The sequence below is a fragment of the Saccopteryx bilineata genome, chromosome 4, assembly GCF_036850765.1.
Source record: "Saccopteryx bilineata isolate mSacBil1 chromosome 4, mSacBil1_pri_phased_curated, whole genome shotgun sequence".
In the NCBI taxonomy this organism is placed as follows: domain Eukaryota; kingdom Metazoa; phylum Chordata; class Mammalia; order Chiroptera; family Emballonuridae; genus Saccopteryx; species Saccopteryx bilineata.
In genome coordinates this window covers 296,881,697-296,899,670 of record NC_089493.1, presented here as the reverse complement: position 1 = coordinate 296,899,670, position 17,974 = coordinate 296,881,697, and the positions used below count along the sequence as shown (strand labels likewise).

Here is a 17,974-nt window from a genome sequence, read left to right as displayed (position 1 = left end):
CCAGTGCTCAGGAGCGCTGATCGTGTGCCAGCCCTTCTGCTCAGACCATCCCAGTTAAACCCGGGGCCCGTCAGTTCCAGGCAGCCAACATCTCTTCCTGTAGCTGCCCCGTTTTCCTCATGTGGAAATTCAGGCTCAGAGGGGCGATGGGCTGGGACAGGCCTGGGTGTGTCCTTTAACGAAAGGACTCCACTCCGAGAGCCTCAGAGCTTGTGTCTGACTTCCAACGTCAAAGACACAGCTGGGTGTCAGAGTCCAGGGACCCACAGCACCCGGGTGGGGGCTCTGCTCCACCTCCTCCTCACTGAGCCCCAGGGACCCACAGCACCCGGGTGGGGGCTCTGCTCCCCCTCCTCCTCACGCTGAGCCCCAGGGACCCACCGCGCCCTGGTGGGGGCTCTGCTCCGCCTCCTCCTCACACTGAACCCCAGGGACCCACAGCACCCGGGTGGGGGCTCTGCTCTGCCTCCTCCTCACTGAGCCCCAGGGACCCACAGCACCCAGGTGGGGGCTCTGCCCCCCCTCTTCCTCACACTGAGCCCCAGGGACCCACAGCGCCCGGGTGGGGGCTCTGCTCCACCTCATGCTGAGCCCCAGGGACCCACAGCACCTGGGTGGGGGCTCTGCTCCGCCTCCTCACTGAGCCCCAGGGACCCACAGCACCCGGGTGGGGGCTCTGCTCCGCCTCCTCCTCACACTGAGCCCCAGGGACCCACAGCACCCGGGTGGGGGCTCTGCTCCGCCTCCTCCTCACGCTGAGCCCCAGGGACCCACAGTGCCTGGGTGGGGGCTCTGCTCCACCTCCTCTTCACGCTGAGCCCCAGGGACCCACAGCGCCTGGGTGGGGGCTCTGCTCCGCCTCCTCCTCACACTGAGCCCCAGGGACCCACAGCACCCGGGTGGGGGCTCTGCTCCGCCCCCTCCTCACGCTGAGCCCCAGGGACCCACAGCACCTGGGTGGGGGCTCTGCTCCGCCCCCTCCTCACGCTGAGCCCCAGGGACCCACAGCGCCTGGGTGGGGGCTCTGCTCCGCCTCCTCCTCACACTGAGCCCCAGGGACCCACAGCACCCGGGTGGGGGCTCTGCTCCGCCTCCTCCTCACACTGAGCCCCAGCTGTAAACGGAGGGACCGAGGGGCTGTAAGCCTGAAGGGAGAGGGGGTGGAAAGGCACTCACTCCAGCCCACAGGCCGCATTGACCTCCAGCTGCAGCCCAGCCGGCCAGAGCGGACCCTGCAGGACGGAGGAGGAAGCCCCCGCTGAGGGCAGCGGGAACGTCTCTCTCCCTGTTTTATACAGAGACAGGGAACAACGTGGGTGAGTTGGGGGACACAGATGTCCGCACAGCCCCCTCGCCCTGTGGGAGCTTGGAGGTCGGCAGGGCCCACGGGAAGGAGACCCCTCCCCCTGTCCCAGGACGCGGGCAGCCCAGGTCCTCCGAACAGGGCTCATCCTCGCCGCACGCAGGACTCCCCGACCAGGGAAATGGACGTGCGGTCTTGACATTTGGCAAGAGGATGAGAAGCGTCCATTCTGCAGGCCTCCCGAGGTCCCCCCCGGGGGGCAGCCCTCCCTCTCTGTCCGGGAGGGGACCCTGTCCTCAGCTCCCGGGCTGACCCGGGAAGAGGGGTGCTGAGGAGTGGCCCAGCCCAGCCCTCTCGCTGCAGAACTGCAGGTCCCGGTGACCACCCTTCACCGAGGCGTGGAGCAAAGAGGTCCGGGCTGGCTCCCTTTCTGTCTGTCAGCCGAGGGCACCCGAGGAGTTTTACATCTGACTTGACTGACCCAGACATTGACCTGGGGGGAGAGGGGAGTGGGGGAGGGAGGAAAGGAAAGGGGGGTGCACCAGGGAACCTCGCTGTGCCCCCCTCCCAGGCTCGGTGTACAGGAAGTACCCTCAAGGAAGAGGCGTGAGAAGAGCGAGCCGTTCAATTGAGTTGCCCAGAAAGGATACACTCTGCTCCAGCCAAGAGGTATTATTACTGTTCGGTGCGTCTGCGTCACCAACACGTCCCCCGAGGGGCAATCGCTCCTTCTCTACCAGCCCTCACTTCTAGGAGGGTGTGGTCCTACTTGGCAGTGAGGACCCACCTGCTTAGTTAGAATGACCGCTAAGGAGTAAGTGCACCCAGGTTCGAAACCCGAGTCTGCCACCTCCTCAGCAAGGGGACCTTGGGCGCGTCCTTTAACGAGCTGTCCCATCTCGAGGTCCCCGTTGGTACCATGGAGACAGTCGACCTGCTCATCCAATAGGATCGATGACTCACTGATGTATGTTTCCTGTGACTTTCTTCCTGGTGTCGGACCCTGGGGGTGGCCGGCAACAGAAACTCCCCTTCCTGTTCCTCCGGAAGATAGACCCCCACCTTCCTCCCCTCCACCGTCCACTGATGTTCTGCGCTTGGCTCTGACCGGGGCCAGTCCTGGAGGCTCTTGCTCTGACGGCTGGGAACCTGCCCTTTCCTGTGACTCTCTCTGCGACCGACCGGGAGATTGACATTATCCTCATTGGATGACAATGGGGACCTGATACCAAACCGGGGTTTCCGCCAAACTTTTGTGTGTGGGGGGGGGAGGCTGAAATGATGATGTTGAGAAAACAGCCCCGCCCACCACACCAGGCAGTAGTAGGTGCTCAACAAAACGAGTTCCCCGTTGCCCTTGTACGTTTGTGCGTCTGCCCCCAGCACCGGGGAAGGAAGCTGTGTCCGGCGGGCGCTCTCGGGAAGGACCAAGGAGCCCCGTATTTCAAACATGAGACAGACAGACTTCAAAGAGGAGGCTCTAATACAGATGAGTCAGATCGCCGTCAGCGTCAGCCCAGATTACCCAAGGAGGTCGTTCCTTTCTCCTTTGTCCTCCAGTGGGTGGCGAACTACGGGCTGAGGAAGCTGAGGATGGAGCTCCCCGGACGCATCGGCCCGAGGTGCGCTCACCAGGGCTCCGGACAGAGGCTGGCGGCCACCAGGTACTGCAGCGCCTTCCCCAGCGTGGACGTCAAGGTACGGACCGACGGACGGACGGCGGGCTTTCGTGGTTGGTGGTGGTGGTCTTCTCTGCCAGCGCCCGAGCCCTCTTGGCCACGGGTGTGTGTGGGGGGGGGGGGGTCGCGTGTGCCTGGGGAGAACTCCCGCAAATGGGCGCGGGCGGCTTCTGTTCTTCCTGCCACACCCCGCCCCCCAAAGTGGGGAGGCTCTTGGGGGACAGGACGTGCAGAATCCTGGTAAAGGCCACTGAGCCCCTCAGGGAGCCGGAGGCCACACTCCGGTCAGACAGGGCAGCGGCCGACACACGCGACAGCAAGGACCTTGTGCCCCAGGTTGGACGATGGTTCTGTTAGGAGGGCGGGAACAGGGGTTATTACAGGAACTGGGGGCTGGGGGGGAGGGTTCTTGTCTCTATTTTCTACCTTTGGGCTACTGCTTTCTCCTGGCTTTGACACTGGAGCGAGTACTGTCTAGTGCAGGGGTCCCCAAACTACGGCCCGCAGACCGCATGTGGCCCCCTGAGGCCATTTATCCGGCCCTTGCCGCACTTCCGGAAGGGGCACCTCTTTCATTGGTGGTCAGTGAGAGGAGCATAGTTCCCATTGAAATACTGGTCAGTTTGTTGATTTAAATTTACTTCTTCTTTAATTTAAATATTGTATTTGTTCCCATTTTGGTTTTTTTACTTTAAAATAAGATATGTGCAGTGTGCATAGGGATTTGCTCATAGTTTTTTTTATAGGCTGGCCCTCCAACGGTCTGAGGGACAGTGAACTGGCTCCCTGTGTAAAAAGTTTGGGGACCGCTGATCTAGTGCAATATGAAAACCTAACCATGCTTTTCTTAAAGACTCCACTTTCTGTCCTTGTCCCGTGATACCTTATCAACACAAGGGGAAACTCTAAAGCTAAAAATAGCTACCAATTTCTTTTTCTTTTTCATCAAGAGAGGAAGGGAGATAGACAGACTCCTGCATGTGCCCTGACTGGGATCCACCCAGCAACCCCCATCTGGGGCCGCTGCTTAAATCAACTGAGCTATCCTCAGTGCCCGCGGCGGACACTCAGACCAACAGAGCCACTGGCTGCAGGAGGGGAAGAGAGAGAGATAAGAAGAAAGAAGAAGAGATAAGGGATGGGAAGAGAAGCAGATGGGCGCTTCTCCTGTGTGCCCTGGCCGGGAATCGCACCTGGGATGTCCGCACGCCGGGCCAACGCTCTATCCACTAAGCCCAATGGCCAGGGCCAAATAGCTCCCAATTTTAAAATTATCCACCAGAAAAACGTCAAGGGAGTTCAATCATGTTGTGCCCCCTCTTTGTCCGTCGAAGGTCACCTTCAGTCGGAAAGGTATGGGCCTCCCATCCTGCCGTGAAAGGTTTCTGTCTTCAAGTTGAGAGAGATTCTATTTTTTACTAGTAAGTGACTTACATTTGCCACAAAACCATCACCCCAGCTCCCTACTCATCCTCAAACCACACACCGAGTAACAGAGGGAAAGAAAAGCTTTCAGAGACACAACGAGGCCTGCGTCACAACACCTGGGAAGTGGCGAACCGTCGCGGACAAAGCCGTTTCAGGGTCTGGCGCCCGGGACACGTAGCCACAGTGATGGGGGACACCTGCCGTGGTTTGCATCCATCCAGGGGACGGTGAGACACATCCAGTGGACGCCCAGGGAACTCGAGGCCTACGTCACCCGCCTGAAGAAGGTGCTGAGACGCTACATCCAGCGGCTTCGGTGGCTCCTCTCCGGTGAGCCTGCCTGACGTCCCCCGGGGGGGGGGGCGGAGGAGCAGGAGGGGGCAAGGGGAGTCGGCCTCAGGGACCCCAGGCCGGGGACGCACACCGTCAGGTCAGGGGTCAGCCTCAGGGACCCCAGGCGGGGGACACACACACCGTCAGGTCAGGGGTCAGCCTCAGGGACCCCAGGCCGGGGACGCACACCGTCAGGTCAGGGGTCAGGCTCAGGGACCCCAGGCCGGGCACACACACACTGTCAGGTCAGGGGTCAGGCTCAGGGACCCCAGGCCGGGCACGCACACACTGTCAGGTCAGGGGTCAGCCTCAGGGACCCCAGGCCGGGCACACACACACTGTCAGGTCAGGGGTAAGGCTCAGGGACCCCAGGCCGGGCACGCACACACCGTCAGGTCAGGGGTCAGCCTCAGGGACCCCAGGCCGGGCATGCACACACCGTCAGGTCAGGGGTCAGCCTCAGGGACCCCAGGCGGGGGACACACACACCGTCAGGTCAGGGGTCAGCCTCAGGGACCCCAGGCGGGGGACACACACACCGTCAGGTCAGGGGTCAGCCTCAGGGACCCCAGGCGGGGGACACACACACCGTCAGGTCAGGGGTCAGCCTCAGGGACCCCAGGCCGGGGACGCACACACCGTCAGGTCAGGGGTCAGCCTCAGGGACCCCAGGCGGGGGACACACACACCGTCAGGTCAGGGGTCAGCCTCAGGGACCCCAGGCCGGGGACGCACACCGTCAGGTCAGGGGTCAGCCTCAGGGACCCCAGGCCGGGGACGCACACCGTCAGGTCAGGGGTCAGCCTCAGGGACCCCAGGCCGGGGACGCACACGTCGTCAGGTCAGGGGTCAGCCTCAGGGACCCCAGGCCGGGCATGCACACCGTCAGGTCAGGGGTCAGCCTCAGGGACCCCAGGCCGGGCACGCACACACCGTCAGGTCAGGGGTCAGCCTCAGGGACCCCAGGCCGGGCATGCACACCGTCAGGTCAGGGGTCAGCCTCAGGGACCCCAGGCCAGGCACGCACACACTGTCAGGTCAGGGGTCAGCCTCAGGGACCCCAGGCGGGGCATGCACACACTGTCAGGTCAGGGGTCAGCCTCAGGGACCCCAGGCCGGGCACGCACACACCGTCAGGTCAGGGGTCAGCCTCAGGGACCCCAGGCCGGGCATGCACACCGTCAGGTCAGGGGTCAGCCTCAGGGACCCCAGGCCGGGCATGCACACACTGTCAGGTCAGGGGTCAGCCTCAGGGACCCCAGGCGGGGCATGCACACACCGTCAGGTCAGGGGTCAGTCCAGGAGGGTCATCAGGGACAGCGTGACTTCTGGGTGCAGAGGTCAGGCAAGGTACTGGCTGATGGGCCACAGGGAACCAGAGAGGACCCAGGTCTGTCCAGGTGTGTCCTGCCGGGCCATCTTCCACAACCTGCCTCCCTGGGGGTGACTGAGGGGGCTGACCCTTGAGAGGCTCAATCGAGTCCTGACTGGGCCCCATGAAGGTAGAGATGGGAGGGGGTCCTGACAGAGAAGAAGTCCCCATTTTTATTTATTTATTTATTGCCCATAATTAAAACTTTATTGAAAAACTGACATCAGGCCCTGGCTGGTGGCCCAGTGGATAAAGCGTCGGTTGACCTTGCGTATGGATGTCCTGGGTTCTATTCCTGGTCAGGGCACACATAAGAAGTGACCATCTGCTTCTCCACTCTCCTTCTTCCCTTCTCTCCCACTCTCTTCCCCCTTCTCTTCTTCTCCCCTCCCTTCTTTCCTTCTTCCCCTCCACAGTCTTTGGCTCAGTTGGTTTGAGTGTGGTCCTGGGAGCTGAGGATAGCTCCATTGGAGCACATCAGCCTCAGGCACTGAAAATAGTTCAGTACTCGGGCATTGGCCCCAGGTGGGGTTGCCAGGTGGATTCCAGTTGGGGTGCAAGCGAGAGTCTGCCTCACTATCTCCCCTCCTCTCACAGAAAGAAAGAAAGAAAGAAAGAAAGAAAGAAAGAAAGAAAGAAAGAAGAAAGAAAAAGAGAAAGAGAGAGAGAAAGAAAGAAAGAAAGAAAGAAAGAAAGAAAACTGACATCAAAATAGGAGATCTCTGTGATGTACTTACAAAATTAAATGTAATTACATTATCTTGGTGGAGTAACTAGAATTACTGGACAGATAGAGCTTTCTGTGATGTAACACTAATTCAGGAAGCCGTGTGGATCATTAGTGTTGCTTTCTTTACTGAACACCCTTCCGGGAGGCTAGCCTCTCCTCCTGTTGGAGGTCACAGCGCTGTTGAGCAGGCTACACAATCAGCCTCTGTCGGTGTGCGGTTGAGCGCTGCGGTGGTCTCCTAGCAACCCGGGTGGATGCTCTACATCCACAACATAAACATCTGGACTTTGAACTGGCCGTTTCTTTTCATGGTTTTGTTTGTTTGTTTGTTTGTTTTCCCATCTCCCAAGAACAGCTGTAGTCAATCTCTAGCCAGCGACAGGTTGGTCCTTCCACCAGCCCAGCCCATCCCTGCCTCCCCCATCCCTCTTACAAAGAGCAGCCAGGCCCCGTGGGAGAGGTGAACGGGCTGGGCCGGAGGAGGAGAGCCGGGCTCACTCCCCAAGGAGGCTGCGCTGGCGATTAGGAGGCGGTCTCAGCGAGGAGGTTGCGCTGGCGATTAGGAGGAGGTCTCAGCGTCAAGCCTAAGGGCCAGGCAGACGGCGAGGACTGGGTGGGAGGACGTTCAGACTCTGGGCCTGGTGGGTGCTTGGGACCCCAGGAGGCAGGAGGGCAGGGGGCTTATTATAGAGAGCCCTGAGACCCTGGTCGTCACGGTCCGTGGGCGGTGGGTACCGCAATGACCGCCGCCTCCCAGAGCCTCTGGAGGAGCAGTGGCTAGCGGCGACCTTGAAATGCAGATAAGTGGCCGTCACTGCCCGTTGCTGGCCCTCTCTGTTTCCCTTGGGACAAGTCCCCAGTGCCCTGACCGCCTCTCCAGCTCCCTCTCCTGTCCCTCTCCCCGTGGGTCCCTCCCCTCAGCCTCTGTCACCCGCATGCCCCTCTGCGAAGCCGGCTCCCTGTCCCTCTGGGAGGTTGTTCTCTCCACATCCTGCTGCCCCCTTGGCCCACGGCTGCCCCTCCTGCGGCCGGAGCTGGCTCTCTCCCCACCGCAGCCCCTGACTGAGGCCCTCCCTGGGCTGTGCTCCCAAGCTGTGCTCCCCAGGCTGTGCTCCCCCGGCTGTGCTCCCCGGACCCTGCAGCCTCTGACTGAGGCCCTCCCCGGGCTGTGCTCCCCGGCTGTGCTCCCCGGGCTGTGCTCCCCAGGCTGTGCTCCCCGGACCCTGCAGCCTCTGACTGAGGCCCTCCCCGGGCTGTGCTCCCCGGCTGTGCTCCCCGAGCTGTGCTCCCTGGCTGTGCTCCCTGGGCTGTGCTCCCGGACTGTGCTCCCTGGAATGTGCTCCCCGGGCTGTGTTCCCCGGGCTGTGCTCCCTGGGCTGTGCTCCCCAGATGTGCTCCCCAGCTGTGCTCCCTGGGCTGTGCTCCCCAGCTGTGTTCCCCGGGCTGTGCTCCCCGGGCTGTGCTCCCCGGCTCTGTTCCCCGGGCTGTGCTCCCCGGCTCTGTTCCCCGGGCTGTGCTCCCCGGGCTGTGCTCCCCGGCTGTGCTTCCCGGGCTGTGCTCCCCGGGCTGTGCTCCCCGGCTGTGTTCCCCGGGCTGTGCTCCCCGGGCTGTGCTCCCCGGCTGTGCTCCCCAGGCTGTGCTCCCCGGGCTGTGCTCCCCAGCTGTGTTCCCCGGGCTGTGCTCCCCAGGCTGTGCTCCCCAGCTGTGTTCCCCGGGTTGTGCTCCCCGGGCTGTGTGGGCTGTGCTCCCCGCACTGTGCTCCCCGGCTGTGCTCCCCGGGCTGTGCTCCCCGTTGGAGCCCTCGGCACTGCTGGGTGGGTATCACCTGTCTTCCTGGCCTGACCGAGAGCCCCCATGCGGTCAGGGACCCGCTCCCACTCACCACTGCTCCTCACGCGGGACCGGGCATGTAACTGGATGCTCGGCCGCCTGCTGTTGGCCAGTCAGTGGACTTTGTGCTCTGGACTACCTCTTCCAGCCCCCAGCAGCACTGGGCTGCTCCTGAGTCGTCCCCTCACTTAACTTGAGGGAGAGGATGTGTGAGCCCAGGGCCGTAGAATCAGTCTGACCTCCCGAAGGTCGGACCGCCGACCAGCTCTGTCCCAGGACAGTCGGCCCCTCCAGACACGCCACCGTGGCCATCTCCCAGGGGGTGGACATCTCCTCAGCGGTCAGTCAGGAGGTGTTGCAAGACCACGTGTTTGCCAGCTACTGGGAGGAAGAGCCGCCACGGGGGGCGGGCGGTGGGGACACGACCCTCCCTCATGTTTCCTGCCCCCCCCCGCCCGCCCGGACAGGGAGCCGCCGACTGTTTGGGGTCATTCTGGAGAAGAGAGTGTGCATCCTGCTGGACACCTCGGGGTCCATGGGGCCCCACCTGCCGGAGGTGAAGACAGAGCTGATTCTGCTGATCTGGGAGCAGCTGAGGAGGCACTGCGACAGGTGGGAGGCAGGATCTTCTTCCAGGGGGCAGTTCCTGGGGCTTCCCTGGCCGAGGGCGCTCCTCACGGCCCGGCGGGCAGGACATCTCTGAAACGCTCCTGTGCGTCGTTTCTTTGGGCCTGAAAGAACACTGCACTGTCCTGTGGAAGTAGAGTGGGTTTTAGAAGTCCTGCTCAGGCCCACGGGCGACTGCAGACAGAAGAGAGGAGCCACCGTGCCTGACCAGGCGGTGGTGCAGTGGGTAGAGCGTCGGACTGGGATGCGGAGGACCCAGGTTCGAGACCCCGAGGTCACCAGCTTGAGCGCGGGCTCATCTGGTTTGTGCAAAGCTCACCAGCTTGGACCCAAGGTCGCTGGCTCAAGCAAGAGGTCACTCGGTCTGCTGAAGGCCCGCGGTCAAGGCACATATGAGAAAGCAATCAATGAACAGCTAAGGTGCCGCAATGAAGAACTGATGCTTCTCATCTCCCTTCCTGCCTGTCTGTCCCTATCTGTCCCTCTGTCTCTGACACACACACACACACACACACACACACACACACACACACACAGGATTTCAGCTGAAGTTGGTTTTTAAGGAGTGCAGGCAGTGGACTATCTGTTCTCTCTACTCAGCTGGTTTGACCCGGAAGGGACAGCAGGAGAGGCTGGTCCTCGGCTGGGACTCATTCTTGCCTTAGTATGAAAAAGAGTCGTCATTTATTGAGCACTTAACATGCATGATTTCCTCCCAGGGCTCTCCACGGCCCTAACAGGTATGGTTAGGGTGACCCTCATTTTTCAGAGAGGACTTAGGGTCCGTCACTTGTCTGAGACCACGTGACCCGCAAGTGTGTGTGGGGGGATATTTAAACGTACTTCCGTCTGCACCCAGAATCTTCACTGGGGACCTACGTGACCTCAGGTAGTCCACGCCCCCTCTCCGCAAGGGTCCACCCCCTCTCCGCAAGGGGTCCGCAGGCAGGGGGCCCCCTGCAGGGGTCTTCACTGACAGGCATGAACAGTCCCCGTGGACGGTCCCTTCAGCAGATTTCAGTGTAGATTGGTGCACTCTAACCCATCTTCCCCCCCCTCCTCCCCAGTTTTAACCTGATCAGCTTTTCTGAGGACTTACACCCGTGGCAGGACACGCTGGTGGAGACCACAGACGCGGCGTGTCACGAGGCCACACGCTGGGTGACCCACCTGCGTGCTCAGGGAAGCACCTCCATCCTGCAAGCCTTACGGGCAAGTTCCACCCGGGGCCCGATCCGGCGGCAAACACGAGAAATTGCATCACCCCCCCCCCATAGATGGATACGGCAGGAGGCTGTGGAATTAACTACGGGTTAAACCACAGCATCTCCCCCAACAACCCTGTGGGAGAGGAGTCCCCCATCGTTCTCCCTTGAGGGAAACCACAGAGGCTCAGAGAGGTTCAGGGACCCGCCCGGGGTAACCAGCCGGGAAGCGAACCCCGGATCTTCCTCCTGAGCCTCGGTAGCTTGATTGTCCGCAGTGGGCTGATGGGTGTGGAGGACGGCTCCCGATCTTCTCGGACAAGTTGCTGGGGTTCGATCACACACGTTTCCCGTGGGCACAGCGGCCGGCTGCTGGTTTGCTCCCCTCCCTGGGCGGGCACTCACCCCTGAGCCAGACAACCCGCCCCGCCCGCTCTTCCAGGAAGCTTTCCGTCTTCCTGAGGTTGAAGGACTGTACCTCCTGACGGACGGGAAGCCGGACACCAGCTGCAGCCTCATCCTGCGTGAAGTCCAAAGACTCAGGGAGGAACGGGAGGTGATGCTGCACACCATCTCCCTGAGCGGCACGGGCAGGTGGGCCCCAGAGCAGCGGGCTGAGCCCCTGGCCCTGAGAATCCAGGGATGCTAACCGGACCCGGGTCCCTCCTGGGCCAGTCCCGGGAGTCGGACATGGGGAGGGCTTGGGCAGGGACACCCCAGAGTGAAAGCTCCCTCTCTCCACCGTGAATGGATCCAACAGCCGCCCGTTCTCCTGACTGTAAACACAGAGACGGATTTGCTCCAACACCCTCCCCACCCCCCCACCCCCGGCACAGGCTGTGCTCCCCCTCCCGCCTCTCCTGGGAGCGCATGTGAGAGGATGTGAGGAAGAGAGTTTAAAGCAGCCTTGTGATGGTTAGCTTGATGAACGGTCACCAAAGCAGAGCATGTGTTGGTCAAAAAGAGAGTTAGGCCCTGGCTGGTTGGCTCAGTGGTAGAGCATCGGCCTGGCGTGCAGAAGTCCCGGGTTCGATTCCCGGCCAGGGCACACAGGAGAAGTGCCCATCTGCTTCTCCACCCCTCCCCCTCTCCTTCCTCTCTGTCTCTCTCTTCCCCTCCCGCAGCCAAGGCTCCATTGAAGCAAAGATGGCCCGGGCACTGGGGATGGCTCCTTGGCCTCAGCCCCAGGTGCTAGAGTGGCTCTGGTTGCAACGGAGCGACGCCCCGGAGGGGCAGAGCATCGCCCCCTGGTGGGCAGAGCATTGCCCCTGGTGGGCATGCCGGGTGGATCCCGGTCGGGCACATGCGGGAGTCTGTCTGACTGTCTCTCCCCGTTTCCAGCTTCAGAAAAATACACACACAAAAAAAAGAGAGAGTTAAATGCTTCAGAGAAAAAAGTTAATACTATTGGCAAATAATATTATTACTGGCAAGGAATATGATTTATTTTTTTATTTTTTATTTTAGTGAGAGGAGGGGAGGCAGAGAGACAGACTCCTGCATGTGCCCAACCGGGATCCACCCAACATGCCCTCCAGGGGGCGATGCTCTGCCCATCTGGGGTGTTGCTCCGTTGCTCTGTTGCTTAGCAACTGCACTCTGTTTAGCGCCTGGGGCGGAGGCCTTGGAGCCATCCTCAGTGCCCGGGGCCAACTCACTCAAATCAATTGAGCTATGGCTGTAGGAGGGGAAGAAAGAGAGAGAGTGAGAGAGGGGGAGGGGTGGAGAAGCAGATGGTCACTTCTCCTGTGTGCCCTGACGGGGAATCAAACCTGGGACTTCCACATGCCGGGCTGACACTCTACCACTGAGCCAACCGTCCAGGGCCTGGTAACATGATTATTTAATATGTGATTCCTCAAGTGCATGTTTTATTTCTGCGTCTAAACCATGAGCCCCGTGAAGGTCACACTGTGTCCACTGGTAGGCCTAACCCACAGTGGGCACTGGGTGGATGCCCAGTGAGGATGCTGGCCGCGTGCTTTGCTGGAATCCAGGCTAAATGGCAACCCCAGCACTGAGAATCTGCTTCACGAGGCGGCCGTGGCTGCTACCGCCCCTAACAGTGGGGGAGTGGCCTTGGTGTGATGCTGACACAGCCTCAGGGTCAAAGGCCGGTTGCCCCGCCCCCAGGGTCCCCCATGAGTTCCCCCACAGCTAGTGGGTCACAGGGAACTGCCCTGTGGGTCGTCATCCTGGCTGCAGCCCTCTCTGTTCCTCCCGCCAGGGCCGAGGTGAACTTCCTGAGAGGCCTAGCGTCCCTGACTGGGGGGCGCTATCACTGCCTCGTCGGGGAGGACCCGCATTTCCGAGTTCACGGCTCCGTGGATGGACGGGTAGGCTGCGGAGCTACCGGGCGGTCTCAGGAAAATGTCAACGGCCATGACTTTTTTTTTTTTCCCCTTCCCAACTGAAAAGATCCTCACTTCTCTCTCTTGTCCAAGGGTTGGACTTCACAAGGCTGTTTCTCCCGGGCCGTCCCTCCTCCCGTTGTGAAAGAGGCAGTTTCGGGGTGTTAATTTCATGATGATACAACAGCATGCATTACTGGGCACTTGCTACATGCTAGCTCGTTGCTCATTAGAGAGATGACCTCTTTTCAGCCCTGGATCTCTGCTTTCTTCCCACTTAACAGACGGAGGAACAGGCTTATCCAGGCTTGGAAACGGTAGAACTCAGACACCCGGGCTTCTGAGCTCTGGGCTCCAGGTCAGGGTCTGCCTCCCTGTGTCGGAGTCGTGGGAACGGATATTCAAACGAGCGGTGAAGTCCCCAAGCTAGGAGAGCCGTGGGTGACACCTTGTCCCGTGTGGGACGAGAGGAAGGCGTCGGGGTCTCCTCTCCCAGTCTCACAGGAAGATAGCTCCACCTTCTAGAACGTTCTGCCATCGATGATAACATTTCCGGGGTCACAAATGATCAAGTCACACGACCCACCAGCATGCCAGATTTCCTCTTTTTTTTGTTTTGTTTTGTTTTCTTTTTGGAGGTTCGAGAGGACTGGTCCCCAGAACCATGGCATAATTTTTGAAGTCAAGGGCGTTGCATGATTTTTTTGTTTGTTTGTTTGTTTGTTTGTTTGTTTTTGTTCAAGCTGTTGCTGTCGGGCCAAAGGGTCCAAACGACACAGACAGCAGAACGAGTAAGAGGGGTGAACGTCCTTATGACACCGGAGATGGAGCCTAACGATGTCATTGACGAGGCTCTTGGCTCAGGGCCTGATCCGCTCGATCGATCGGTCTCTTTGCCTGGTTCCTGGATGCAGAAGGGGACCGTCTGTCCCCGGTGCTCTGGCCTGGCAGAAGGGACAGCTCGTCCCTCCCTTGGATTCTCTTTCTCGCTGTGAGAACTCTCCTCCTAATGCTGGGCTCTGCCATCTCCTTGGTCGCCGGAAGAGGAAGGCATTTCTGCGAAGCTCTGTTCTACCAGGAGCCGCAGACAAAGGGCCGATGAGGTTTTACTGAGTTGCGGAGAGATATAAGGAGCGTGTGCTGCTGCTGCTCTACTGACTTGAGTCTAGAGTCCAGCTTGGTTTTTCTACTACCCGCCCCCCCCCTTCCCACACTGACTCCGAATGATTCCCTTAACCGGTAGTGAGCTCCCCGTCCCTGGAAACAGGCAAGCTGAAGCCCACAGGATCTCCTGCCCTGGCTGGGAGGCTGCATTTCATTAGCTCTGAGATTCTTCTCTGAGAGTCTTGGATTGTTAGGTCCTGTCTAGAGACACTCTGTGGTTCTCCCTTAACGCTTACGTCTGCTTTTGAAGGATGCCGTGTTGCCGCCGTTTGAAGGAGATGATCTGAGGAGATTGGCCCAGGAGATCACCAAGGCCAGGAGCTTCCTCTGGCAGGCCCAGTCCCTCAGGTGTGCCCTTCAAGCAGCCCCTCCTACCTGCCCTGGGCGGAGGCAGGTAGGGTCCTGCCCCCTGGTCCTGGCACCCTCATTCCCAGAGCCCCCCACCATGCACTTCCCCAGCGGGCCCAGAAATCTGAGCATCAGGGGGGCGTCTTCCTTTATTTCTGTCCACTAGGTCCCAACTCCAGAAGAATAACAATACAGAAAGAACCAAAGGTCACTCTTTGGTAGAGAAGTCTTCTCAGGTAAGGGGACGGACTGCCCACTGTTTGCCCGCCCGCCACGGGCCAGGAAGCATGGACAATGGTCACCGCGGGGAGTGGTCCGAAACAATGATTCCTTTCAACAGAATGGCCCTCCTACTGAGAACCACCACTGAGCACATACCGACCCTGAGGGCGAGGTGCCCTGGCGAGCTGTGCCCCCGTACGCCAAGGGGCACCGTCCCTGGCACCAGGGCTCCCTGGAAGCTGAGGGAGGCACGGCTGCCAGTTCCTCCGGGCACACCCTGCACTCCAGTCCCAAGATGGCCACTTTCTGGGAAGCCCTGAACCTCCGAGCTCCTCACCCGGAAGGTGTTCTCGTCACCCTCTGCCTGGTGACTCCGGCTCAAGGCACAGCTCCAATGACATCAGCTCCACTCTGCAGATGTCCCTGGGACCCATCGAGAGCTGGGGGCCTCCAGCCGTCCTCCCATGGCATCCTGACCAAACGTCCCTCTATACAGAGGTGACACCCCTCGCTACACTCAGCACGCCACGCCCTGCTGCCTTGGTCCACTGTTCTCCTTGACCGTGGGTCCTCCTGGCATGAGGCCGGTGTCCTCAGCCTCTCTGGGTGCCCGGAACCCGCCACGTGATACACACTCTGCTTCCCACCCCCACGGCCCGGGTCCATGGGGCATGCAGATGCGCCAGCAGCCCGTCCTGGGGGGCAGAAGCAACGTGGGCACCCCATCGCCGCTCAGCCTAACTGAGCAAATCAGCCTCGGAGCCCCGTTCAGAGACGGGGGCTTCTACCCAGCACGTGTGGGTGGGGCAACCCGCCAGGCCCATCTGAAACGAATGGATCGTGTCTTATGGAATCTGGGCTCCTTTTCTGAAACAGAAAACATTGCTTTTATTTAATGACTAGGATCACACTTTTAAACTGATGTGATCATTAGTACATCTGTGTGTATGTGTGTGTGTATAAACTCTTGTTGAGATCAAACTTTATCAAAAAGGCTAATTCAGAATATATGAAGAACTCCAAATCGATAAGAAAAAAGATAGCCCTGGCTGGGTAGCTCAGTTGATTAGAGATCGTCCTGATCCGTCAACCCTGTGGGTTTAATCCCCAGTCAGGGTCTATATAAGAAACCAAGGAATGCAGAAATAAGTGTACAAATCAATGTTTCTCTCTCTCTCTCTCTCTCTCTCTCTCCTGTTTCTTTAAAATCAATCAATAAACAAATTTTTTTAATATAAAAAAACAAACTTTTTTAAAAATTGACAAAAGATACAGGTACAAAAAAAAAAAAAAGGACACTAGGTATATGAAAAGATGTTCAACAGCCTCACCTATCAGTGAAATGCAAATTCAAACCAGAATGAGCGACCAGGACACACCCACCAGTATGGCTAAAAACAAAAAACAAAAAACCCGGACAAATAAAACTGGCAACACCGACAGGCAGGGCGGGCGGCCAGGGTGGGGAGGGGCTTGCTTGTACGTTGGTTGAACCGCTTTGGGAAACTGTGTGGCTGTTCCTACTAAAGTAAAGAATTTGGCCCTGGCCTGTGGTGGCGCAGTGGATATGGCGTCCACCTGGAACGCTGAGGTCGCCGGTTCGAAACCCAGGGCTTGCCCGGTCAAGGCACCTACAGGAAGCAATGGCCACAGGTTGATGCTCCCTGTCCCTCTTCCCCTTTCTGTCTCTCTAAAATCAATCAATAAAACCTTTTTTTTTTTTTTTTCATTTTTCTTAAGCTGGAAACAGGGAGAGACAGTCAGACAGACTCCCGCATGCGCCCGACCGGGATCCACCCGGCACGCCCACCAGGGGCGACGCTCTGCCCACCAGGGGGCGATGCTCTGCCCATCCTGGGCGTCACCATGTTGCGACCAGAGCCACTCTAGCACCTGAGGCAGAGGCCACAGAGCCATCCCCAGCGCCCGGGCCATCTTTGCTCCAATGGAGCCTTGGCTGCGGGAGGGGAAGGGAGAGACAGAGAGGAAAGCGCGGCGGAGGGGTGGAGAAGCAAATGGGCGCTTCTCCTGTGTGCCCTGGCCGGGAATCGAACCCGGGTCCTCCACACGCTAGGCCAACGCTCTACCGCTGAGCCAACCGGCCAGGGCCTCAATAAAACCTTTTAAAAAATGCATCCTCTACACCAGCAATTCCACTCCAAGAGAAAGGAGGGCTTCTGTTCAACAAAAGACATCCAAGAATGGTTTCCAGCAGCTTCATTCACAAAAGCCAAATCCTGGAAACGAGGCAAATATCCACCCGGCTGATACGTCTGTACAGTGGAATGCGGTGCAACTTGTCATTCAGCAAACAATGAGTGACAGCTGTATTCAACAAGACACATTGATCTTACGAACAATGCTTGGCCAAAGAAACCACATGACAGGATGCATACTGTGTGTGATTACACTTACGTGAAGTTAAGGACAGGCAGAACTATTGTTTGCAGCCCTGGCCAGTTAGTTGGCTTAGTGGTAGAACATCGGACCGGTGTGTGGAAGTCCCAGTGTCAATTCCTGGTCAGGGCACACAGAAGAAGCAACCATCTGCTTCTCTATCCGTCCCCCTCTTCTCTCTCTCTCTCTCTCTCTCTCTCTCTCTCTCTCTCTCTTCCTCTCCTGCAGCCATGGCTTGTTTGAGCAAGTTGGCTCTGGGTGCTGAGGATGGCTCCATGGTCTCACCTCAGGTGCTGAAATAGCTCAGTTGCTGAGCAATGGAGCAGCAGCCCCAGATGGGTAGAGAATCTCCCCGTAGGGCAGTGGTCCCCAATCCCCCGGGCTGCGGACTGGTACCAGTCCATGGGCCATTTGGTACCGGTCCATAGAGAAAGAATAAATAACTTACATGATTTCCGTTTTATTTATATTTAAGTCTGAACGATGTTTTATTTTTTAAAAATGACCAGATTCCCTCTGTTACATCCGTCTAAGATTCACTCCTGACGCTTGTCTCGGTCACGTGATACATTTATCTGTCCCACCCTAAAGGCTGGTCCGTGAAAATATTTTCTGACATTAAACTGATCCGTGGCCCAAAAAAGGTTGGGGACCACTGCTGTCGGGAGCTTGTCGGATATATCCGGGTTGGGGCCCATGCGGGAGGCTGTCTCTTTGCCTCCCTGCCTCCCCACCTGTCACTTAATAAAATAACAATAATAAAACTTGTTTGCCCCAGAAGTCAGAAGACTGGTTACTGTGGGTGTGGGTAGGGCACACTGAGGTCTCATGGGGGACCTGGTTTGCTGGAAATGTTCTGTGTCTTGATCTGAGCGGTGGTCCCGTTGACATATGTAGAGGTAACATTTTATCAAGTTGTTAAAAAAAACACACAGCTCACTAAGGCTTGTCAACCTGGGCTTCGGCCAGGCTCCGTTGTGGGCCC

The 17,974-nt window shown here is 58.8% G+C and overlaps 1 protein-coding gene across 1 annotated transcript in view; it reads left to right on the top strand.

Annotated features, from left to right (window-relative positions):
• Positions 1 to 15,623, top strand: part of VWA3A (von Willebrand factor A domain containing 3A) — a 73,060-nt gene extending 57,437 nt beyond the window's left edge. The window contains exons 22-32 of the mRNA XM_066275894.1: positions 1,206 to 1,316; positions 1,875 to 1,972; positions 2,864 to 3,001; positions 4,632 to 4,740; positions 9,143 to 9,287; positions 10,370 to 10,518; positions 10,954 to 11,101; positions 12,735 to 12,843; positions 14,273 to 14,370; positions 14,537 to 14,606; positions 14,711 to 15,623. Of these exons, the coding sequence (XP_066131991.1) occupies positions 1,206 to 1,316; positions 1,875 to 1,972; positions 2,864 to 3,001; positions 4,632 to 4,740; positions 9,143 to 9,287; positions 10,370 to 10,518; positions 10,954 to 11,101; positions 12,735 to 12,843; positions 14,273 to 14,370; positions 14,537 to 14,606; positions 14,711 to 14,740 (1,205 nt within the window). The 3' untranslated portion in view covers positions 14,741 to 15,623. The remainder of the gene's footprint in view (positions 1 to 1,205; positions 1,317 to 1,874; positions 1,973 to 2,863; positions 3,002 to 4,631; positions 4,741 to 9,142; positions 9,288 to 10,369; positions 10,519 to 10,953; positions 11,102 to 12,734; positions 12,844 to 14,272; positions 14,371 to 14,536; positions 14,607 to 14,710) is intronic.
• The last annotated feature ends 2,351 nt before the right edge of the window (positions 15,624 to 17,974 follow it).